We start from the raw sequence: 25613 nt of genomic DNA, 5'->3' as shown, positions 1-25613 counted from the left end.
ATTGGCAAAATTTTGGATAATATCGGTTTTAAACATTATAATGTATTTATTTCCTTTTCAAATTAACTTCAATCAATAAATCTTTATTCAAAATGAAAGAAAATTTTTTTATGAAAATGCATCATTTTTCAAATATTGATAAACAAAATTTGCTGATGAGATAAAAATTTAAAGAATTTAAAACCCCAATCACTAGTTATTCATTCCACAAATCAAAAAAAATTTACGTTTCGAAATTGAATTATTCTTTTTCGAAATCGAATTAATAAATTACGAAATTGAATTATTAATTACGAAATTGAATTATTTTTTTTCGAAATTGAAATATTAATTCCGAATTCGAATTATTAATTTTCGAAATTGAAATATTAATTACGAAATTGAATTATTCTTTTTCGAATTAGAATTATTTTTGGTGTAATAACCGAAAAAAATAACAAGAAATTAATCATAATGTGTCCCTCATTCTTCAATATCACCTTCATCTTATAAATGATTTATCGATTCTTTCAAAGAATGAAAACCAATTCGAACTCACATTGTTGGAGAACTTATATTTTTTTTTTTTTTCATTTTTTTTCACAACATACAGTTAAACAGAAATTATTCACATGTGGTTTGGCATAATCTGTTGCAACAAAATGGGTGATTCTTTTTGAAATCAATTTTTCTCTTTCAAGTATATTGGTTTGAAATTTTATTTTCGATGTTTCAAACGAACTGGAAAAAGAAATAACAAAGATGAATTAAATCATTGTTTTCTTTCATCAAAAACTCTGTGTTTGAAATTGCATCAGTTCATAAACATTTCAAGGCAATGACAACAAATCATCAGATTCTTAACATCCAGAATTAAGATATGAATAAAAAAACAATCACCGTTGTCTGATAGTGAAAATTGAAGATATCGCTTGACAAATTAATTAAAAGCAGGAATATCATGAAATAATGTTAATAAAAATGCAAATTTCATTCCATTTTTATCAGTGATTGTGCACGATAACAATAAATGCTAAATAAATCTATAAGAGTCACATTCTGAGAAGAATATGACAACAATTGAACACAACAAATTGAGATGTGACTGTTAAAGATTTGAAGGAGTGAACAAATTGCTGTATTGAATGTTGTTATTAATTCTGAATAATCTGTATTTGTCAACAAATTTTTTGGAAAGATTTAAATATCATTGAATGTTATAATTTTTGTTATAGAATTATTTATCTGAAAGTTTGTTGTGGATTGTCATGTTTTCAATAATCAACAGTCAACAATTGAAAGTTTTGTTGTTCGTGCTTATCAAATAAACAACATTCAATATAAAAAAAGTTGATATGGGGCAAAATATTTCACTTCAGGCATTTTCATAGAAAAATTATGCACTTTTCGTTGACTTTTTTCTGTCAAAAAACATAATAAAAATGTGTTTATTTTTTGACAAACACGAAATATCGGAAAACCTTTTATTTTTATTTCTACAATGCCTATTTAAGCATTTGAAAATCAAATTTATTATGAAATCTGAGTGGGAGAAACAATGTTATGAGTAAAGCAATTTTTTTGTGCTAAGTGCAAAAAACGCTTGATAATCAGTATTTTCCCCCATTTTTTTTCAAATAATGTGCATATTTCAAAACTTCACTTTTTTGTTTTTCAATACAAAAACATTTATGGGAATTTCATTTGAATTTTACCCAATTGTATTTGTGTAATCATATGGGTGATTATTTTTGAAATCATTATTTTTCATTCAAAAATTTCGGTGCAAAAATATTTCTTGAATATCAATAAATAAACTTTGAAAAGTGAAAAGGCTTATTGAATACATTTTAATCTTTGATTCGGAATAACCATTAGTTATTGGAAATAATCATTATGCTTCTTTTCTTATGAAAAAATAATTGTCTTTCAAAAAACTGACTGTCTTTGAAAAATCAACACCCCGAAAAAATATATGATTTCAAAAACAATCACCCATATTTTATTTTTGTATTTTAATAATGAACAACACAGTTCATAGAAATTGCAGTTTTATAAATTTGCATTCATAACAATAGATTGAACGATTGAATGATAGTGAGTTGTTTTCTTTTTTTCATAATAATTAAAATCAAATAATAATTATAATAATATGATGATGGAAGTGATGTTATTTCCATGATAAGGAAAAAAATATTATTCTTTTCTTTCGTTATTTTTTTCAAAGTAGCCAGCAGATCGAAAAATACGATGTCGTTTAACACAGGTCCAACAAGTATTTTGAAAAAGGCACTTTGACATGTCTTGCTCGAAAAATCTAGAAAAATAAATCTATTAGTTATAATTGGAGTGAAAATATCAAGTTCATTAATAGAAAATTCATTTTAATATTTTCAAATCTCTCTTCAATATAACAAAGCACTTTTTCCATTATTCACTCGTTTGAAAAACTTTCAACTTTTCTTCAAAATGCCCATTATTAAATTGATTGTTTCAGAAGTCGGTTTTTTAATAACTACAGGGAAGATTCGGAGTTATCGATTTATCACATTGTTATGCTCATAATTTTGTGCTGCATCCAAATCGTTTTCTCTGAAGATATGGATTTGGTGGAAGCAGTTGAAAGTGTGCCAAATACTGGCCCTCCGCCTTGTCCCCGCGAAGGTTCATTTTTCCATTTCATCAACAGCACGAAAAGAAAAGGGTTGTTTATCGGTGGTGGAAGGGGTGTTGATGGAAATATCATTAAAGATGCATATTTTTTTGATTTGAACCGGAATTTGTGGAATATTGCTCCAACGACAAATCTTGATGTTCTTCCCGATCGGTACATGTGCGTATCATTCTGCGTTGAAGGCGTTATGTATATTTGGGGTGGCCTAACCAGTCGCGGGCTTTCCAAAGAATTGCTTTCATTTGATTTTGAACAAGGCTCTTGGGAAATCTTCCCGCAATCAGGAAGGATTCCCTGCGAGAGATATGCCCCCTGCATGGTGGAAACGCCATCTCGTGTTTATATTTTTGGTGGGCAGGGAATTCACGGACTTTTGAATGATTTGTGGGAACTGGACAAACAGACATTTTTGTGGCATTGCTTGCGCGAAAATGATCAGACAAAAAATCCACCCCCGCTTCGTGATGGAGGCGCATGCGTGTTCAAAGATTATTTGTTTATTTTTGGGGGCCTGACAAATAATATTGATGACAAGCCAAATGTTTACAGGATAAAACTGTCAAATCCAGATGATTGCCAGTTAATTGAAATAATTACTAATTATCCTTTTAGTGGAGCTATTTTTCGATCTGGATTCACAAGTTACAGTTCGGAAACAGAATGCTTCGGATTTATATGGTGTGGGAAGGAAGGAACAAATACAGAACCATTAGATGTCTTATTTGTTTTGAATCTGACTGCTGCAGGGATCAACCCCGAGGTGAAAAATTTCACGTTGAATGGCTTTTCATTTTATTTGAGGTTCGGTAAAATGGGAACATCTTGCACGATGGACGAAGAAGGAACCTTGTATGCATTTGGTGGAAAAAACGGAAATTATGCAATTAACGACATTTATCTCATATCTAAAGAAAAATGGGCAGACTCAGATAGTCAAAAAGCCATCAACTCATTTCTGACCAATAAATCTGCATTCTTCTCTTTTCCTCTGAACAAAAAGAGAAACAATGTATTTGGATTATCAGGCAAAACTTATGATTCTTCGCTTCCTGTAACAAAACATCGTCTTGCTGAATTGAGCGGAGCAATAGCTGTTGTGGGAGGATACAACCCCGAACAAAAGAAAATGATGGCAATTAACAGAATATTCAGTCCTAGTAATGGGGAATGGATAGAACCATTAGATTTTCAATATTGTTCTGAAGAAGTTCCATTTGTTGCAGAAGCTGCAGTTGCTGCATTGAGTGGAAGAATTTTCGTATTTGGCGGAGCGACTTATGATAACGACGGAGATTTTGCAACAATGAGCAATGACCTTTTTGAATATAATGACGTTTCACATACTTGGCAAAAAATAAGAGTGAAAAATGATTTCAAACCACCGAAAATGTGCCGTTCTGGTGCGACAATATATGAATCGGTGTTGTACATTGCTGGAGGCTGCGATATGAACAAAATTCTGCAGAAAGACATATGGGCATTCAATTTTGCCACATCAGAATGGATCAAAGTTATGGAAATGAACACTGCAGCTCAGAGACCAACAATATTTGTGAAAAGCATTATTCCAAGAGAACACTTAATTAATCATAAAAAAAGCAAAAGCCAATATTCGAAATATGAAATGGAAAAATTGAAAGCTTTGAATGAAAAAGTTAAAGGAGACGATCAAAAGCCAATTCCACATTTATTTGTTTGTGGTGGAGATGAAAAAGAAAGGCCAATTGAAGGTTGCTTTGCACATCCGCTCGAGGTTTCTACTTCTTATGGAGGATGGATAAAATTAAAGGGTCCAAAATTCCCTATTGGTAGCTCTGGAGTTGTTGTTGGCGATGGAGAAATAGTATTTGTTGTCGGAGGAGAGGAATCTGGCGTTGCAAAGAAATCATACTTATCCGTATTCACATTCGATGAATACGGAGAAATCAAACTTGCCACACACAAATATGATGAAGATAGAGAGGAAATGGATTTCCCTTTAGTGCATGGCAGCTGCGTTTTTGTGCTCGATTCACTTTATTGTCTTGGCGGATACGCAGTGAGCGACAGAATGACCCCACTTCCGATTGCCACAAACAAGCTCACAAGAATAAAATTGAAGAGTCACCTTTCTGGCTGCGCTCCAGGATCATATTTTAACAATGAAACAAATAAATGTGATCTGTGTTGGGGATCATATTCTTCACACTTGAATCAAACAGAATGCGAAAAATGCCCAATTGGTGCATTTTTAGGAGGATCTGGAACATCGATTTATTCATGTGTTCCCTGCGAAGAAGGCACATTCATGTCAGAAATTAACCATTATAATTGCACATATTGTGAATCAAACAGCAGCTGTATTGTTGGATCAGCTGCAAACAACAACACGTTGCAGAGAAAGCTGTTTGAGTGCACAGAGCAGCCAAAATCGTATGATCCTAATTCGAACAAAGAAACAATGTTCACAGTGTTGTTTTATGGTGTTTCACTGACACTTGGCTTGATTGTGGCAGTTGTGTGCTTTTGCCTGCCAACACGAGACAAACTGTACAAACTGGATCAATACTCCAATACTTACAAGGATGTCCTGGATGAAAAGACACACAAAGCAATAAAGACCGTAAAGAAAACGAGTTATGGCGGATGTGTTTCGATAATTGGGATTTGCTTTGTGGTTGGTGCAGCTTCAGCAGTGATTGTGTTATTCTTTTTGATCAACACGCTCGAGAATCGGATTTATGTTGACTCAAAAATCCAGAACATTACGCTGGATAAATACACAAACAAAAAGATGGAGTTCATAATTCGGTTGAGAGATTATTCAGGGGAATGCGTGAAGGATGTGAAAGACAAACATGCTGAAGCACAAGGCGAATGCTCTCCACTTCTTGGGATCGGAAAAACGTCATATGACCCACTAAGTACGTTGTTATTTTTTTTACAAAAATATTAAAGTTTATCTTTGAAAAATTACTTGTTTTTATATTTCTTGTTTCATTATCTGCTTTGCTTGCTGTTTCAAAAATGAAACTTTTCAGATATTTATCCCACCGAGCCGGTTGCTATCGAGCCAAGATGCAGTCAATCTCCGTCTCCAAACAAATTATTCGCATCAACAACAGACTGTTCAATTCGACTTTCAGGAGAGAATATAAGCGTTGATACGATTGAAAGAAGAGCAAAACTTCTGTCGTTCTATTCGAAAGAGAAAGATGCGTTCTTTTATGGGATCGATGGATTCATTTCAGTTGATTCTGGAATAACACAGCAGAAAGGGTACTTCTTCATTGACTCTTCGTACCAGTCGCAAGCAGAAAGTCATTTTGATGGGGATCCGTCACATATTTTCAAAGGCGGAGAGCAAACGCAGGTTGTTGCTGAGCTGATGGTTAGCAAGTATGAAGAGAACAAGTGGAAGCACATTGTGCAGATGGGGCACGAAGCGAGCAGGATTTCAATCAAGCCAGGCTCTCAAGTGAAGAACAGCGGATTAAGCCTTGCGCTGAGTGTGGGTGTGGATGTGCTTGTGGAGCTGTCGCAGACGGTGGTTGTGACGACGAGGTCGTTTAAGACGTCGGCTGTTGGCCTGATCACTGCGTTGGGAGGAACTTTTGTGTATTTGAATTACATTGGGAAGCTGATTCCAGTGGTGGAATTCATATTCAGCGGGAAATTGTTCTGTGGCTGCTGCAAAAAGAAGTGGAAGGCATCGAGCTTTAAAGGTCGCATGAGCAGAGAGCCTCTTCTGGACGATGAGAGAAAGAAGATCCAGATGGAAAGTGATGATGTGACACAAGACATGGTTGGATACTCATTGTAACAGGGATTCTTGATATTTAGTTTTTTTATGAATGAGCAATTATTTCTGTTACTGATGTTATTGTCGACGTACTGCCATTAAGCCATATGGAAGTCACAAGTCATGATCTATTAAAATTCAGACATTGATTACGTTTCTTTTTGTGCATTTTTTGGAATTTATATATGTATTGACTTATTTGTTTTCTAAAAGAATGTTTTGTTTTGAAATTCAGATCATTATTAATGCACATTCAAAGAAATTATTATCTTCATTAATTTCGTTATTTTTTCCTTATATTTTGCTATATATGTTTAGTTGTTGAGATTAATTTTTTATTTGTGAAAGAGAAACAACAAACTGCACAGAGGAGTTATAAAGTTGAATTTATTTATTAATTTATTAATTTTGATTTTTATTTTTGATTTATTCAATTTTAATTTAAATTTATCTTTTAATTTTTTTCTAATGTTAGTTTGACCATCTAAAATTTGTCTGTAATATGTGCTATCATAGATCAAGAAATCAGATTCTTTTCTTTGCGTTTCCTTGACTGTAGTTGAGGTTCAGTTTTTTTTTTTTTTTTTTTTCAGATTTATTTTCGTATTTGAATTGTTCTCAATGATTTTTTGGTGAATAACACAATCCTTGACCAACAATAATTTGATCTTTGGAAAATTCCTCAAATTTGGTTTTTCGAAGTGACTTGATGAGTTGTCTGAAATCAATTTTTCATTTCACTTTTTATTTTAAAAATCTTTAAATCATTATTCGCATTTTGATTCATCCCAAAAGTTTTAAATCGTCTAACAAAAAACAAACGTTGAGAAATATATATATTGCAGTTTTATAAAGTCAAAAATATTATTTGGTTATTTGATGGTGATTTATTAACCCAGACTTTTTCCAAAGTGTTCTTCTTTTTTTATTTCATATTTCTCAACGAGTTTCAAAAATTATATTATTATAATATTCACATTTATGCATCAGTAAACAATATATCTCACACAACAATATTTTTTTTTATAGAAGTGTTGTATTTGTGAAAGAATTATCAATTTTTGTGAATAACAATCTATCATTTGTTCGATTTATCGATTTCCACAAAACTCTTCAATTCTCCGTTTTTGTTTTGAACTCAACTGTTGAGAATATCATATTAATTCTTTCATCAACAACAATGAATCTGCGTTGTCAATGATATTCTACACTGTGACATATTGGTGATTGATGGAAATACACACATCAACGTGTCTTTTTGAAGTGGAAAATCATATTTTGATGACTGGAAATGAGAAACAAACCAATGAAAAAAACAGCAATAAACGCATCACAATTCGTTTCAAAATGTGAATTTTTCTTCAATTAACTCTTGCAAACTTCAAGCATTCTCATCAACATGAAAGAAAAAAATCAAATAATTTCTTTACTGTTTAATGAAGTGTTGATAATGTGATAAAAAAGGTTGTGAAATTTGAACTTTGAATGACAAATGGATAAAAGTCAACATTGCTTGAAGCTCTATTTCACATTCTTTCAAAAAGCTTTGCTGCTCAAAAAAAGCTCTTTCAAAAAGAACTGAAAAACCAGAATATCTTGGTGAGAAAGAATGAAAACAGAAAAAGCGGTTAATGAATAAAATGGAAAAAACCAGCCTAAAGCATGCGTACAAATGATGAACGCAATTACGTGCTTTTCTGAAACTAGCAAACAAAAACAAAAAAGGGTGCTGATAAAGAAAAAGCCCAAAAAAAAGTTGACACTAATAAGAGAAATATGGATGAAAAAGGAACAATAACATTACAGCCAGAAAAAACAATTGTTGAAAAGAAAAATATTTTGCGAAATGCTATCTTCTAAAACTTCCGGTCGGAAAAATACACAAACACAACAACAACAAAAAATAAAACAATTGAATACAAAATGAATACAAAAAGTTATGTGAAATGATGAGGTACAGCAAAGATGAAGATTGGCGAGCTATCAGAATGGCAATGCTATCCCAACTCTTCTCTTTCAGAAAATGCAGCAAAAAATTAATTGATCTGAACATTCATTTCATAAATAAACTGATTTTCAACCAACAAAGCATTTCCACCAGGGCGTTTGCTCATCGGTCTTCGCACAATGAAAAAGCACCACAAATAATTATTCTTCTCGATTCATGCAAATAATTTTTCTGCACCTCTTATCCAGCTTCATTTTTTGAAATTTGCTCATCAACATTATCTGATCAGTTCAAAAAAAAAAAAAATTAAATTAAATCAAATCAAATCTATCCCGCATCTAACAATCCCATTTCAACTATGTTCTCAACAATTCCCAATTTTTCTTCTCTTTTCTGGCTTTTCTTTTTCTTTTTCTTTTTCTTTCTTTTCTTTGGCTTTTCCTCCCCTTCAACCCCTTCAACCCCTTCACTCTCTTTCGCAAATTCTTCCCTTTCAATTTCTTCAGTTATCCTCCTTCCTGCTTCTGGAACTTCCCCGATTTCCATTATAACACCATCTTCCTCTTCCCTATCTTCATTTTTCATTTCTTCTTCCAATAACTTGTTCGAACCCACTTCCTCTGAATAGTCTCCATCGATCGAAAAATGACAATCACGTTTAGAAGATATCCCAACATAACATTCTGTCTGAGTTCCATCTCTTCTCTTATCAACTCCAATCCCACTCATCTCTGCAAATCCAACCTCAGCCCCTTCCCTATCATTCCACACTTTCTCATCCATTTCCACTTGCTTCTCTTTCTTTCCCTTTCTGAGCTTCCTTTTCTTCGTTTTCCTCTCTCTTTTAAACAAATTCCCCTCTTCATTTTCACCAGCACCTGCCTCCATGTTTTCTTCTTCTCCACAACTTTGAAGCGTAGCAATCGTCTGCGTTTCCAAATAGCTCATTGGCACCATCTTTATCACTTCCTCACAATCAAATCCACTCTCAACCATTTCTTTGTTCTCGCACACCTCCAGCTCCTCAACCTCCTCTGCAATCACATCTATCTCATTTCCCGATTCTTCAACCAATAATTTTCTCATTTCTCCCTCTTTCTCAACTCTTTGCCCATTATCTTCTTTTCTCCATTCGCAAATTCCCCCATTCTGTTTTCCATCAATGTCTGCATCTTCAAATATCCTTCCACCTCTATTATGCTTCTTCTGCTCAAGAACAACAACCAGAATAATAACAAATAACAGAACCGCAACAGCAATCACACAAACAATGAAGGCAATCAAACTCCATTCAGTTTTGTTTTCTTCCTCAGATATTCTTTCATCTTCCTTAAGTTTAGGCTCACTTCTGTTCTTCAGAATGAAAGAATCAGTGGATGATTGCTTGCCAGAATCCACAAACAGAATGCAAGCGAACACTTCTGTTTCGTCTCCTGCCTTGATTATCGTCTCTTTTGGCAGTCTCCCTTCAACTTCGGTCTCTGACACGTATCCACTCTCATCGAACTCATATTTTTCAATCTGCTTTTCTTCTCCCATCTGTTTCACAACCATGAATGACAAGTTGCAAGGCAGCAGCAGCTTCCCTTTGAACACAATCTCCTCTTCTTCTCCCACTCCCTTTGCTTCAATACCCTCCAACGCTGGAATGAAGAATGGAGACACCCTCTCAGATGCAATCCCTTCAAAATTGCATCCTTCATTCAGAATCCAAAGCGATGTATTTGGTAAAACTCCATCACCTCCTTTCAAACTCATCACATTCAATGTTCCAGAATCAGAACAAATAATGTTTCTTCTCACTGATGGATATTTCTCAATCGAAGGATTGTTGTTCTCAAATCTTTCATCTTTGATAAATATTGTGCCTCCACTCACACTCATCCCTCCCTTCGACGAGTTGCAAATCGTGGTGTCTCTCACAACTGCTTCACTCATCGATAAGTCAACAACTGACCCATTCCATTTGCACACTTCATCAGCAACTCCATTCCCTTCTGTTCCTGAAACAAGATTCCCCTCAAACACACACGACTCCATCAACATCTTCTCAGCCAATGTTATCGCCACCTGGCTCCCCTTTGGTGATTCTGATGTGCACTCGTGAAAAGAGCAGTTGCACATCTCAAAACCACTCATCAGATGACTCGAGCAAACAATGCAAGACCCGCTTGTTGATCGACTGATGTTTGTGAATGATGATACCATCAATGAAAAAACGAGTGATGAATGGCTGTTTTCAAGTGATATAAGGCTTCTCTCTTCCAAATCAACATTTGTGGCCGCCAACTTCGAAACACTCACTTTCTCACTTTTCCCACATTCAATCAACGAACTCTTGCATTCCACATCATCTATTCCCACATCCTCAAATGTTGCCCTGTCTGAATGCAATATGTTGAACACAGTCTTTGAAAATTTCAAGTGGCCAACACTGCACCTATCTGCCTCAAACAACCCTTCTTCAACAACAATCAGAGAAAAGTCAAAAATGGTCTGTGAATTTTCTGCTGTTCTGCTCTCTGAAAAGAATGAAACAGATTCCAGAATGAGAGATCCATTCAGCTGATGTATCAAGCACGAGCAGACAACATTCCCCATTCCACCAAAAACAAATGAAACCTTCTCAATTCGAACAGATTCTGATGTTCTCACAGCTCCCTCACTCCCAAGCTCAATCTCTCTCACTTTTATCTCCCCATTCCTGCTCGCCTCCATCGACTTGATTGTCATTTTTTGAGCCGAGCACGAACCGGTTAATATTGTCTCATTCCAAACAAATAACAGTGAATAATCCGATGGGATGATGTGGCTCACCCCAACATTCAGTGATCTGCATGTGTTCTTCATCTCCCCACACTGCTTGCTGTCGCTGCTGTTCTCTGCAATCGATGAAACAAATATGAATTCGCTCCTGAACACAAACACTCTCCTCAGCAGATCCTCTTCATCCCCATAATTGTCTGCTGTGCACCCCCATATCGCCAGCTCCCTCACAAATGGCTCCCCAAAATTTATCAGGAACTGTGACTCACTTATCTGCAAGTCAAGATCTGTGCACTTCACAAACACATCCCTCCCTTTCGATGCAACATTCTCCTTGAATGTAATGTTCGACAGCACAAATGGCAATGCCTTCTGTGCAACACTCTGTGATTTCAAAAACAGTCCTCCTCCTCTCCCAATGTTCGAGCAGAAACACTCTGTCACATTTGTGCGATTCATCTCCAGTCTCCCCCTCTCATTGAGAAAAAAAAACACTCCTCCTCCTTCATTCGAGCTTGTCGATCCACAACCGTCTATTGTTGAATTCCATATTTTCAGTCTCACTTCATTTGGCACATCACAGCAAAGCAATGAAGGGTTGTTTGACCCATTGTGCTTCACATTCACAAAGCTGCATTGCTCAAATAGAATATTCCAAATTTCTTCTGAATTATCATTCTCCCTTCCAGAAGTCAAACTTTCACTCATCGCAATTGCACTTTTCCCGCTCAATGAAATATCTTCAAATGTCACATTGTTCGTGGTTGTCACACAATCAGCTGACATGCTCATTATCTCATGCATCGTTGAGAATCCAGCTATCTTTGTATTTTCAATCAAAACAATTCCTTTCAATGCACTGATCAATACAAATGACACCTCTCTTTCAGCATTGCCAATTGTGTGAATTGAACAGCTCACAACACCCGTTTTGATTGCATCTGAACCTGCCTGGATGAGGATGTTTGCTCCGTTGCTAAAGGAACTGGGAATCAGAATCCCCAATTCACCGAACTGAACAACCCCTTTGCATTCAACAACAACATTCCCATTTTCTTCAATCCCTTTCACAAATCGGATTTTGTCTGATTCCATATTTGTTCCTTCCAGTTTCATCCCATTCATCTCTGTCACACTCCTCACATCACAAACCCCATGAATCATCATCTGCTCGACTGTTGAACTGCCGATACGATTCATCCCATAATCAACAGATCGGCATGGATACTCGCTCAATCCACACACAACAACATTGTTTCCTTTCTCTGCAACATATACACTCGTTCCAACCTCTTTCCAGAAATAGATCAGCGGGATTGCACACTCTTTGTTTTCTCCATCATATCCCCTCATCGAGTCCTCTGTCAGTAACTCCAATCTGTCTTTCACAAATGGCAGGGTTTCGTTCTTGACACTCTTGATAAGCAACGGAGATGAAATGAACATGTCCTTCCCATATTTCGCATTGTTTGGCTTCTCAGATGAAAAAACTGGTGAGGATATCACAAACCCTGCTTTTCCTTCTTCTTCCTCTTTCAGCATCTTCAGCATTATTCCTCCTCCATATCCAACACTTCCCTCTTCATATGGTGCTGTGCAACAATAAAACGAACACAAACTTATCAACAGATTCGTTTTTGAAGATACATCACAAAAGAGTGCACCTCCTCCAATTTCAGTTCTCTCTTCTTCAACAGCACACCCTTCAAATGTGCAATCATCTATTTCCGCTTTGAAATCTCTTCCATCATCATCCTCATCCTCATTGTTCACAATGCTGATGCATCCTCCACTTCCCTTCCAACGAGTGATCGATGAAAATGTGCATCCAGACATCTCTTCAATGATCCCCTCGTGGCACTCAACAACACACCCATCACCAAATGTGATTTCCAAAAAATCACTATGAGTCATATTCATCGAAGGCACACTTTCAGCATTCCCCTCAACAACAAATATCGATGAATCTCCAATTTTCATATTCTCTGATCCAAACTCACTCACCTCCACAACCCCTCCAACAGCCTTCACAAACACTGTCCAAATAGTCTCAGTGCCTCCTTCCATCCCACATCCATTCAGTGTGAGCTTCCCTGAATGGCACTCAAACACACTCTCATGAAACGTCAGCGATTTCGTCAAAGAAAATACAATGCCAGTCACAGACACAGACACCGAGCTTTCAATCAATCCACTTTGAGCTCCCTCTTTCTGATCACAAACATCGCACTTCATCTCATTCTCTTTGGATGCAATGCTCCATTCATTTGAAGTCACCCCCAGTTCCTCCTCAAAGACAAATGGCTCAAGAAGAGCAACATCCTTTTTCTTCCCTTCAAAATGGATTGACACTGCCTTCGAAATGGATGAGCATGGAAACTCTTCAAATCCACACTTCGAGAAATCATGGCTCAATGATCCTCCTCCCACAAACACTGGTGCTGAAAAGTTGTTCCACAGATACACCACCAGCGGAATGGCAAATGTCTCATTCGATGTTGATCTCTCAAACCCATTCAATTTTGTGAAGTTATTCAAATCAACCTCAAATCCAATCGATCTCCTGTCAATCACACTCCAAAGATCATTTGCATTGATGAAGATTTCTTTCCCTTCTTGAGCATCACAAGCGGAAAATGAAACATCCTTCAAAGTGAATGAGCTTGCCCCATCAGCCAAATGAAGATAAATCCCTCCTCCATATCCACACTCTCCATCTGCTGTTTGCCTTGCCTTGCAGTTCTCAAGTTGAAATAAACACCTTTCCTCGCTGGAAAATATTGCCCTTGCTGAGTCTGCCTCTGTCAGGTTTCCCACAGTGAATGATGATCCTTCTTTCATCTCAACCCACATCCCTCCTCCATTTCCTCTTTTGCTCTCACACCCGAACATCATCCCTCCAACAATTTCAAGAGAACAATCTCTCCCAAGTGTGCATTCAATTACTCCCCCATTTCCTCCACCCCCTTTGAATCCTCTCATCGTATTGTTCGACAATTTTATTGACTTTCCTGAATTTGTGGAAATCATTCGAATTGATCCTGTTGATGATGATTCTGTTTGTGATGCTGTTTTCACTGAAAGCGTTGAATCTTGAATCGTAAAAGACGCTCCATTCTCCGCTCCAAACAAAACACTATTAACTGTCGAGCTTATATCTTCAATGATCGTGGAAGTGAATGTGCCTGTAGCATTGTTTCCGTCAAGGCGAATCAATGGATGACTCCCAATCACCAAGGATGATACAACAAAAGACGAAACAGACATCTCGCCTGCTGTTACAGATAAAAACACACAAGACAAGGCTGATCGAGAATTTTGAAATGTCAGTGAGCAGCTCTCAAGCGAAAATGATTGTGAAGAAGAAAAGAAGAAGATTTCGTGATTTGCGAGTGAAGAAGGAACAGAGAAAACAAGTGATTTCAAAACAGTATTTGCACTTATTGTTATCATGCTTTCTTTGCTTCCATCAGAATCGTCAATCACTTTCCATCCACTGTTTTCATCTTTCCCTCTGATTGTGTGCTTCAAGGATTCAAATGTCAGCTCATCTTGCATTTCGATCATCCCATCAACAACAATATTCTTTTCCTCTTCTTGCATTTCCAGTGAATGCTTCAGAGTCAGACAGGGAAACTCAGCAAATCCACAATGAGAATGATCAAATGCATCAGCATTGCTCACAACAATCTCGCTTGGCAAAGGAATCAGATAAACACACAGCGGAATCGGAATCGTTTCATCCCCATTGTGGAATCCTCGGATTTTGTTAATCGTGGAAATTGATGCTGTCAATGAAGTGATCTTCCCGCTTCTTGCTGTTGATTCCAAATTGGGAGAATCAATGAAAATATCACTTCCCCATTTGGCCCTGTTTCCGTTGAATGCTGAAGAAATCAGAAATTCTGCACCTGTATCTTTCACTTTCAGTCCAACCCCTCCACCTCTCCCTTGAGTGGTCGAGGCAAAACAGTTCTTCACAATGCCTCCTTTCACATTCAATGAACTCTCTCTTCCAGCTTCAATCATCATTCCCCCTCCAAACTCAGAATCTTCACTCCCACAGCCATCAATCGTGCATCTATCAAGAGTTATCGAAAATGGCCCTTCACTGGCACCTATCAACGATGATCTTGCTGTTGTTCCAACAATGTTGCTGAATGTGCAGTTGTCCAGAGACAGCGAAACAGACGATTCCTGAGGCACTAATATCACACTTGCAGTGCTGAATGTTCGTCCCCATCTCACATCTTGCATCTTCAACTCTCCCCCTTCCAGTTTCACAAGTGAGTTTTGAATGCTCCTCTCTTCCGAATGAGCTGCATCCATCGAAATGTTCATTCGCTTCACATCCATCAACCCAATTCCCTGAATCTCAAACAGTCTGCATCGCCTGTTGTTTTCAAACGATGTGTTGTGAATCACAGACAGATCGCTCACACTCAATTCTCCTGGTCCAACTGAAAAAAGAGTCAGCCTTTCAGATATAAATCCAGTTACAACGACACTTTTCCCCAGACCTGCTCCACTAATGGCAAAAGCATTTGATCTCACAATCACCTCGCTGTGTTCAAAAATCGTCCCATTCATGATTTTAATGCGCTCCACATATTCAGGAATAAGTTGCGTGATGCAATGGCTCAATGATTCACACGGATGGTCTTCGTCCAATCCGCAGCTGAACGTATCTTTTGCATTCGCTTGATTCGTCTTTGATGAAACAAATCGGCTTCTTCCTCCTTCATTTGGCAGCCATTCACTTCTATCTCCATCTGCATAATATCTATTCCCATCAGCTCTTGTTGAATAACAGAAAACAATTTGGGAATCTGTGAAGTTATCATAAATTAAAATATCATTTCCATTTGGAGCTGTATTATTGTGGAAAAAGCAAAACCACAAAAGATTTCCAGTGTATCCATTTGTCTCAATGCACACAGCTCCACCTCTCTTATCTGCATGACATCCTTGAAAAAGACAATTTTTCAATACAATTTTATCAACTGCATTCCATTGTTTAAAGCCTCCTCCACCACCGTCGTCATAGTTATTTCCACTACAATTTAGGAAAAAGCAATTCAATATGCAATCTTTTGTTTTTGTTGTTTTTGCCCCCCAAGCACCGATTCCTCCACCATCATTTCCGCTCCATCCATCTTTGAACAAACAGTTATCAACAAATAGTTGCACACTTATTCCTTCAAATTCTATTCCAGCCCCTCCGTGATCAGTTGACGAAGCACAAAAGCACTTTTCAAATGTGGAATGTTTAACATTGCATTCTCCAATTTTCAAAGCATATATTCCACCTCCTCTTGTCGAAGAAGCATTGCATCTCAAAAATGAAGAGTTTTTAACTGTCAATATTGCATTTTCATTGTCATGCACAAAAAGAGCACCTCCTTGTTCGGCTGTGCAATCAGTCCATTCACACAATGAAAATGATTGACTTTCTGTTGAGTCCAATTTTTCTTTTCTTTGAAGAGCATTTGTTTCTCTTTTTCCATTGCTAATTGTTGTGTTTTTGCAAACAAATTCTTGAGAAGAATAGGATCCACTCGAGATCCCTCCTTCAAACACATTCAAAGAAGAACAAATAAAGCAGTTCTCCATTGAATTGAAATGGCATAAATGGTCCATTTGATAATCACTTTTCTTGTCATATTTCACAGACATGTTCCTGAAGGCACAATCATGAATCTGTTCGCTTTTGCTCTTTCCTGATAGCAGGAAATTGTCTGATGATGAAATAGAAAGATCTGTGATGATAGAATTCTTCAAAATGGCTGAATTGGAATCATCAGATGAAAATATGAGACTGGAGGGGTTAAGACTCTTTTGGGGGATCAAACTCAAGTTTGTGAGGCAGATTGACCCGCTTTCAAGATGAAACGGCGAAACAGATTTTTGTTGTGAAATGCAAGAATCGAGTTCGACGGTTGAATTTCTTGCTGCGAGCACAAATGGCGAAGAAAGTAATTCAATTGTAATTCTTTTCAATTCGAGTGTGGAGTTGAATAATCCAAAAAATGAATTATCAGAAGTGAACTGACTTAGACTCAACCCCTTCGTGTTGCGAGGAGAAAACAGTCCAAATTTAGTTGATGGAATTGCATGTGATGTCGAATAAGTATTTAATATGCTGAATCTTTTTGATAAAAAACAGAAATTGCGCACAAATGAATCGGAATCTGTATTGCTACTTTTTATACCGAAATATCGAAAGCAATATTGCTCTTCAAATGTTTTAGCCGAAAGAAAGCAGGCAAACAAAAGCAAGCATCTGTTCATAGCCAAAACAAAGTTTGTGGCAATTCAAAATTAAATAATACAAAAATTTGATCAATTTTCAACTTCTTCTGAAATTTTCACATAATATGAAAACAAATAACGAGATGAATGGAAACTTGGTTAAAATGAACTTCAAAATTTTTATATAAAGAAAAAATTGAGTGAAAACAAAAAGACAGAAAAGTTTTTTCAGAATTAAAACTTATTCTTTCATAAGAAGATAACACACAAACAACCTGTTTTGTTTAACAAAATTTCAAGACAAAGGAAAGCAATTTATTTTTTTGAATTTTTTCACTTTATTCTTCTTTATGACTTGTAATTTCAATTCAGCTTTTGTTGTTTTGACTTTTATTTGCAAAAGTCCACAAACATCCTCTTGCAGATTTGATTGATAAATATTTGAAAATTGAAGAGCAAATTCGTATAACATTTTCTTGAGAAGTTCTTCAACTATGCTTATCACACTAACAAAATGACTATTTAACTCTCCACTAAAAATACATCATTAAACACAACTCTTTGAAACAAATAAACAAAATCACCATGTATTTGATGAAGCTTGTTTTTTTAAAGAAATGAGATCAGCATTTCACAGCAAATTCTTATAATAAAATATCATCTAGTTCTTTTTAACTTCAACCTTCTTCTCTTCTTTTTTCTCGGTTTTTTTTACACCTTTATGTTCCTTATGATCCTTGTGCTCTTTGTGTTCGTGAACATGATGGTCGGCCTTCTTTTTGGTTGCGGCTTGATGAAGAATTCTGTCAAGTTCAGATCTTTTTTTCAAAGCTCGTTGATGTGTTCCCAACTGGAAAAATAAATAATAATTTTTAAAAATAATTGTTATTTAATTACAATGGTTTCAAATAATAAGAAACATCGCTTTCATTACTAAAAAAGCATACTCTTGCTTTTGCAAATTTTAAAGCTCTCTTTTCCTTTCCGAGTTTCAACAACTCCATAATACGCTTTTCATAAGGGCTAAATCCAGAAATTTCACGGACAACTTCTCTGACAAGCTTCACTCTTTTGCATAAACGCTTAAACAGGTGTTCAAATAAAAAAAACAATTCGAATGAGATCCTATTTTTCGTTTTCAAATATAATTAATACAAACTCTACGGTTTGATGGCTTGATGACTTGATTGACTTTTAATTGCTTTTTAGGCAGGTATTTCATGGTTTTCCAGATGAAAAGTTGATCTCCTGATCGTTAAGGCATTTTTCGGATATTTCATGATCATTTTGATCAAAATGTTTTGAATGACTATTTTTTGATTATTGAAAATATTGAATGAAGAATTAAATTTTTAATTAAATAGCTATTTGTATAAATCTTAGATTATAAAAATAATGAAATGAAATTATAATAAAAGAAAATAAAACTTCACATCTTTAAAGCCAAAAATTCACAATCTTTAAGTGCAAATAGAGTTCTGACATTTCAGCTTTTTCACTTTTCTGGATTTGGTTGCATTTCTGAAGCGATAGATTCGTCTCTGTCCTTCGTTTTGCTACTTTGAGGAATCATCGCTTTGTATACTTGTATTCTCATCTGAAGTTTCATGTTTTGCAGTTTCCGAATAATCTGCTGAAGTGCAGCGGTCTCTTTGAACTTTCTCTTTCTCTTCGTTTCTTTCATTGGAATTACTTTCCTTTTCTGCTTTTAAATCTCCGCTTTTCGCCAACTTGTCGCTTGAATTAATTTCTCGTTGTTTAAAATTCTCTTGAAAGCGCTCCTTTCTTCTTTTGATATCGTTTTCTATTGTCGATTTCTCATCTTTTCTTTTATCTTGTTTTTTCTCCTTCACCTTTTCTTTCTCTTTCTCTTTCTCTTTCTCTTTCTCTTTCTCTCTTTCTTTCTCTCTTTCTCTTTCTCTTTCTCTTTCTCTTTCTTTTTCTTTTTGTCTGTCTCTTTCTTTTCTATCACTTCTTCTATCATCTCTTCGATCTTCTTTTCTCTCATCTTTTTGTCGTGCCTTTCCATCGCTGCTTGAAGATGCTTTGCTTTCATTCCTTGCTTTGTTCTCTTTGTCTGCTGCAACGCTGCTCTTTTGCCCTTCTTTTTGCTTCTCTTTCTCTTTCTCTTTCTCTTTCTCTTTCTCTCTCTCCTCTCTATCGCGTGTTGTGTGCTTGCTTCGACTTCTATTTCGACTTCTGCTTCTTCTGTGTCTGTCTCTGCTCCTGCTGCGTCTCTTCCTCTGCTCTTCTTCTCCTCCTTTCTCTTTCTCTTTCTCTTTTCCCCTTTCTCTCTCCTTCTCTCTCTCTTTCTCTCTTTCTCTATGACTGCTGTGTGCTCTTCTGCTTCTGCTTCTGCTTCTGCTTCTGCTTCTGTTTTGCGAGTGGCTCGCCTTCTTTTCTCTTCTTTCTCTGCTTCGTTGTCTGCTCCGACTCCTCTTTCTGCTTCTTTCTCGGCTTCTTTCTCTGCTTCTTTCTCTGCTTCTGCTCTTTCTGTGCCTTCTTTCGCTTTCATCCCTTTTACTGCGATGTGAAGAAGAAGAAGAAGATGATGATGATGACGACGATGATGATGATGAATGGTGTGTCTTGTCTGATGCCCTGCCTTCTTCCTGTTCTTTTCCACCTGATTGGAAGGGCTGCTCAGATGGATGTGCACTCTGCCCAGCGCCTTCTCCGTAGAACTGCTGCGAAGACACAGGCACAGGCGCCCCGCCCCATCTGTCTCCCTCTCGCCCTCTCCCGCCCCCTCGCTCGCTCCCTCCGCCTCCTCCCCTCCTCCTCCGCCCTCGCCCTCTCCCCCGCCACATCCCTGGCCCACTCACTCCACCTACTCCAGGCACCCCAGGCACCCCAGGCACCCCATACCCCCACCCGCCATTCCCATATCCCTCACTCACTTCTCCCTCTCTGTCTCCTTCCCCTTGTCCCATTTGCCCCCCTCTCCTTCCCTCTCCCTCCTCTCCCCCCTTCCGCCCTGCCCCTTCGCCATACCCACCCCCACCCCCACTCCCACCCCCTGCCCCGCTGTTGTATCTGCCCCACCCCTGCTGCATCGGCAGAGGTGCATAAGGCGGCAGATAAGAAGGCATCCTCCCCGACGGCTGATAAGGCGGTGGCGGATAGCCAGGCGGTGCACCACCACCACTGCTGCTGCTGTTGTTGTTGTTGCTGTTGTATCCAGCTGCATACGGCGCCATCCCACCCGGCATGCCATACACCCCTCCGCCATACCCCTGCCCACCTGCTGCATATCCTGTTCCCTGCTGCTGTTGTTGTTGGGGCAGAGAAGGATGAGGAGGAGGAAGAGTGTGAGGAGGAGGAGGCATCCCATACGGCGGAGGTGCATACGGCTGATTGTATTGCGCATATCCCCCGCCATACGCTGCCCCGTATCCGCCCTGCCCCGCTGCCTGCCCGCCGCCTGCTTCTCCACCCGGCGCAATGGCTGCTACTGCCCCATTCGAATAGCCAGCAGCTGCCATCGCCTGCTGTGGGGGTGCCATCACTTCTGCCTCTCCTTCTCCATTAGACACCCTGCTGTCTGTGCTGCTTTGTTGCTCTTCTCTTTCATCTTCCTCTTTATCTTTATCTCCCTCTTCCTCTTCCTCTTTATTCTCATCATCTTCTCCTTCTGTCTGCTCCTCAATCCTCGATCGCTTCCGCCCAGCTGCCTCGCCTTCTCCCTTTTCATCATCACTTCCATCTTCTTCATCTTCATTATCATTTTCATCATTATCTTCATTTCCACTTTCTTTTTCCTTTTCTTCTTTCTCTTCGCTTTCATTTTCACTTTCGCTTTCTTCTTCTTCCTCTTCTTTTTTATCGTCCTCTTCTTCAGTTTTCTCTGTTTGTTCGCCTTTTCCCATTTCTCCTCTTCCTCGCTTCCTTTTGCTCTTCTTCCCTATTTCTTCCATCAACTGCCCAGATGCTATGAAATACAATCAGATCACAATAAAAAAGAAAAAAGAAAGAAAAATAAATATATGATAAAAAGTGATGAAAAAAAGAGGAAAATAGATTGGCAGTTATGATTATCAAAAAAAAAGTTGAATGATGTTGTCTTGCTTTGTTGTTGTGAAATAAAATCGAAAGAAGAAACCAAAAAATACACAAAATGAACAAAAAAAGAAAAGTAAACGTTTTCTGAAAAAGAGCCATACAATTGTGTTTGCTGTTCTTCTCGTCTGCCCTTTCCTGTTCAGCTGGCTGCATCTGCATTTGCATAGGAATTGACATTGGTATAGGTATCTGTGTCTGTGTCTGTGCCTGTGTCTGTGTCTGTGTCTGTGCTGGCATTGGCATCGGAGGATATCCTCCTTCTGCTCCACTTGCACCGACATATCCAGTCCCATTCACATTCACATTCTCATTCATGTTCATATTCATGTTCGTATTCATATTCATATTTGTATTTCCATTTGTGTTGATATTCTCAACAGCACCAGGCGCATTCGGAGGAGGGGCATATCCTCTGCCATAGACAGGGCCAGCTGCATATGGCGGTGCTCCGCCATATCCTCCTCCCACTCCTCCTCCTTGTCTTCCTCCACCTCCTCCACCCCCTCCTCCTCCAATTGAAGGAGGCGGATACAAAAGAGGAGGAGCGTGTTGCGGTGGCATCTGCTGCATCTGCTGTGTGGGCGGAGTGGGCGGCAGAGGAGCATACGGCCCCATTCCTCCGTATCTGCCGGGCGGAGGAGCATACGGCGCCTGCCCAGTCACTCCGCCCATCCGCTGCCCACCCCCATAATACGGCCCTGCCGGTGGGGCACCTGCCATTCTGCCCGGCTGAACAGGTTGAACAGGTTGAACTGATTGCATTGGCTGTGCTGGTTGCATTGGTTGCATTGGCTGAGTTGGCTGGATGGGCTGGATGGGTGGCCGTGCAAACAGCGCCTTTCCTGTCTGCCCCATCTGCCCTGCCATTCCTGCCATTCCTGTCATTCCTGTCTGTCTTGTTTGCCCAAGCGTGTCTCCCCTCTCCTCTGCTGTGCTGCCCAGCCCTCCTTCGCTCAGCGGCCGAGGCGCAGACGCAGGCACCGACGGTTCCTTCTCGTTCAGCTCGGCCAGCAGATCCACATCTTCGTTCTGCAGCTTCTCCAGCGCTGTCAGCCGCACCGACGGAGACGGCGACGGAGATGGCGACGCCTGCCGCAGCTGCTGCCCAACGCCCATTCTTCCTCCGCCTCTCGCCCCTGATACACCTGAAACGCCAGAAACACCTGGGTGTGGGGAAAGGAAGGCCCTCTCATCCTCTCCTGGTCTTGTTGTCATTGCTGCTGCCACATTTGATGAAGCTGAAGAAGAAGAAGATGATGTGCCGGGTGCCACCACCGACAGGCTCGCCATGGATGGGATGGCCAGCGTGCGCAGATACTCCGCTGCCCGTGCCTGCACCGCCGCGTTCGGCTCGATCTGTGCCCGTGTGATGCCTGCCCCGCACACAGGGCAGCTCGGCCGCGCCGGCGGACGCATGTTCTGAAACCCGCACTGCCGGCAGATCACCGCCCCGCAGCACGTCATCGTAACTGCATCCTTCATCAGCCGCCGGCACAGCGGACACTGCAGCTCAGCTGGCACCACAATCGGTGCTGGCGCTGGTGCTGGTGCTGATGATGGTGCTGGTGATTGCACAGGAACAGAAGCAGGAACAGATGAGGAAGAAGAAGAAGAAGAAGAAGAAGAAGAGGGCATGGAAGGTTGAGTCATCATGCCTTCTCTTCCTCCTCTGCCCATCCCTGAAGCACCCCGTGTGGATGCTGCCTGTGTCTGCGGTGTCTGCTGGGGCAGCAGAGGCTGAGTGTGCAGCACAGGCGAAGAGAACGAGTCGTCCATCGGCCTGTTCCACCGCCTGTCCTGTGCCCGCACAATCTCCTCCACATACTGCCCGTCCTGCCCCACCAGACGCCGCTCAGACGGATCGAAGTCTTCATCCCGCCGACTGCCCCAAGAGAAAGAAAAAGAGAGAGAGAAAGAGAAAGAAAGAAAGAGAGAGAGAGAGTTGGATGTTTATATTCATTGGTTGAATGGCAGAGTGTCCGATACATATAAATATACAGATAGAGCACGTTGCACATTGCACATTGCACATTGCACATTCAAATCACCAGTTTTGTTTGCAGTCATTCGTTTTGTTCACCAAAAAAATAAAATGAAAAAAAAGAGAAAGAAAAAGAGAAGAAAAAGCACAATTCCATTCCGTTGATGCATCGCCAGTTTCAAAAAAACATAAAAAAATAAAAAAATAAACACACAAAAATGAAAATGATGATTATAAAAAAATGGAAAAAAGGAAAATGCAAATATCCGATTGAAATAAAACAGCTTTTGCAGCAACACTCAAAAGTCAACAGAAAACTCTTCAGATGGCCAGCAAAACTGCCAAAGCCAACAAAAATGGCTGGCAGCTGTCATCGGCACTTGTCATTCTCTTGTTCTGCTGCCATCACACAAAACACAAAATAATAACACAAAAAAGGCAAAAAAAGGCAAATGCCCAAACAGGCGCAACAGACACACTCCACCACTTTGATGTGCGAGGCAGGGATTCCTGACACTGTCGAGAGCGGACAGTTCATCGTGCTGTGCCCCCTCCCCCCGCACCGCCCGCACACTTCGTCTTCTCCCCTGAACCCTCCTCCAAAGCGCCCGCCAAACCCGCCAAGCCCGCCAAACCCTCCCGCGCCCCCACCTCCGCCCAGCCCTCCGCCGCTCCCTCGCCCCGTCGCCACTGTCCACTTGCTCCCCAAACGCCCTCGCAGCGGCCTGGCTCAGCAACACACAGCACCATTTGCACACAGCACAAGCGCCATCCGCAAAATAAAATAAAACAAAACAAAATAAAATAAGCAATAAAATTGAAGAAGCAGAGAAATAAACAATTTCAGCAAATGGCTCCACAAACCGTTGGTTCTGCTGCACAAACACATCTGTGTGCTTCTTGTAATAGTCCTCTTCCTCCTCTTCTTCCTGCGCTGCCCCCAGCCTTTGGCTCTCCAGATGCTCTGCTCGAATCCGCTCCTCGTTGATCTTTCAATTCCAGCCCAATCCAGGGAAAAGAAAAAAAGTGAACAGCAGAAGGGCAATCAAATCAAAGGAGAACAAAGAAGGAGAAGAAGAAGGAAGAAAAAAACAATGGCAGGCACATCAAATCCAAATACCAGAGCGCAAATGTTGGAGAATACATGTGGAAAAGAGATGAAATAAAAAACAGGCAATCCTTTGTGAAAAAAAAGAAAAATGTGAAGCTCAACAAAAAACACACAAAAGATGTCGGCCGGGGCTTTGGATCCACATCTCTTTAATTCAAGCACCATGCCAGCAGATAAGGACCAACCCGCAAAATAAATAGCGAAGAGCATTGGAGTTTGCATCAAAATGGAAAAGCATAACGAGAAAACGGAGAGAAAATCCAAATGCAGAATAAAAAGTGGGTGAAGCATCCAAACCGAGCATTCGGAAGCAGCGTTCGCGAGTTTGCAGAGGGTACACGCGAGACAATCACCTGCGTATCGTGCGTGAGCAGTTTGTTGTCTCTGTACTCTGCAGCAACCAATTTCATGTTGCAAAGCACAAACAAATAAGTTTTAACAAAAAGGATATGACGAAAAGCAGCCACAAATGTTGATGCCACCAAACAATGACGTGAAGAACAAAAAAAAGAGACTCACAGCGAAAAATGGAAAAAAGCCAAAAGCCAAAAAACAAAAAAAATGTTTTTTCTCTCGAAAAACAAATCAAATCCCGGACATGTGGCAAAAAAATACTTCGCCACGGTGCACACCTTCGCCAGAGTTGGCATCCACAATGCGCAGATCGCCTTCCCCGAGAGGGATTTTCTCCTTCGTCGCAATTTCTTCTTTCAAGTCCCGCACGCTTATCAAAAACCCTGAAAACCCAATCGAGCTGAACCCTTTGTCTATCTCAAAACGGTAGTGAATCACGTTCGTCATGCTTCAAAACTGCCGTCCAGCTCCTCGAAACAAAAATTCTCAATTTTTTTCAATATCTCCCATTCTATGAATTATTTCTGATCACCAATAATTATTTTTTTATGTATTTCTTTTTTCTTTCAATTTGGAATCAAAACAATTGCATATTTTTGTACAGTTGAAGGATTGAACGTATATCATCTCGAAATGACAGATGATGTGAAAAACAATAAAAAGCAAAGTATAAAGATAGAAAAGACAAACAATCTTTAATGAGAA

At 39.3% G+C, this 25613-nt stretch overlaps 4 protein-coding genes across 4 annotated transcripts; 1 reads left to right on the top strand and 3 right to left on the bottom strand.

Moving 5' to 3' along the window:
- Positions 1-2534: 2534 nt before the first annotated feature.
- Positions 2535-6455, top strand: MONOS_4485 (uncharacterized protein; the record flags this gene model as incomplete). The annotated part of the gene is made up of 2 exons (XM_067874561.1): positions 2535-5556; positions 5674-6455. 2 exons carry the CDS (start codon positions 2535-2537, stop codon positions 6453-6455), a joined length of 3804 nt encoding a protein of 1267 aa, XP_067719188.1.
- A 2254-nt stretch (positions 6456-8709) lies between these two features.
- Positions 8710-16824, bottom strand: MONOS_4486 (uncharacterized protein; the record flags this gene model as incomplete). The annotated part of the gene is made up of 1 exon (XM_067874562.1): positions 8710-16824. One exon carries the CDS (start codon positions 16822-16824, stop codon positions 8710-8712), a length of 8115 nt encoding a protein of 2704 aa, XP_067719187.1.
- A 585-nt stretch (positions 16825-17409) lies between these two features.
- Positions 17410-18662, bottom strand: MONOS_4487 (putative Ribosomal protein L36e). The gene is made up of 3 exons (XM_067874563.1): positions 18560-18662; positions 18348-18482; positions 17410-18250 (listed from the first exon to the last, which is right to left on the bottom strand). The coding sequence occupies exons 1-3, from the start codon at positions 18620-18622 to the stop codon at positions 18062-18064; spliced, it is 387 nt and encodes a 128-aa protein (XP_067719186.1). The 5' UTR covers positions 18623-18662; the 3' UTR covers positions 17410-18061.
- An 82-nt stretch (positions 18663-18744) lies between these two features.
- On the bottom strand, positions 18745-25355 carry MONOS_4488 (putative E3 ubiquitin-protein ligase RBBP6; the record flags this gene model as incomplete). The annotated part of the gene is made up of 7 exons (XM_067874564.1): positions 18745-21331; positions 21564-23344; positions 23923-24168; positions 24308-24432; positions 24668-24701; positions 24852-24945; positions 25187-25355. The coding sequence occupies 7 exons, from the start codon at positions 25353-25355 to the stop codon at positions 18957-18959; spliced, it is 4824 nt and encodes a 1607-aa protein (XP_067719185.1). The 3' UTR covers positions 18745-18956.
- Positions 25356-25613: the final 258 nt, after the last annotated feature.

The sequence above is a fragment of the Monocercomonoides exilis genome, assembly GCF_001643675.1.
Source record: "Monocercomonoides exilis strain PA203 chromosome Unknown scaffold65-413564, whole genome shotgun sequence".
Taxonomy (NCBI): Eukaryota; Preaxostyla; order Oxymonadida; family Polymastigidae; genus Monocercomonoides; species Monocercomonoides exilis.
The sequence above is the reverse complement of the archived record's forward strand: the minus strand, read 5'-3'. Positions and strand labels throughout refer to the sequence as shown.

What these genes read in the sequence shown, in the direction of transcription:
- MONOS_4487 (XM_067874563.1), bottom strand. Translation starts at nt 18,622, where the DNA reads ATGAAATACCTGCCTAAAAAGCAATTAAAAGTCAATCAAGTCATCAAG. An exon ending in TCAAGCCATCAAACCGTAGA is followed by an intron (nt 18,483 to 18,559) that starts GTTTGTATTAAT and finishes CACCTGTTTAAG; the next exon opens with CGTTTATGCAAAAGAGTGAA. An exon ending in TAAAATTTGCAAAAGCAAGA is followed by an intron (nt 18,251 to 18,347) that starts GTATGCTTTTTT and finishes TTATTTTTCCAG; the next exon opens with TTGGGAACACATCAACGAGC.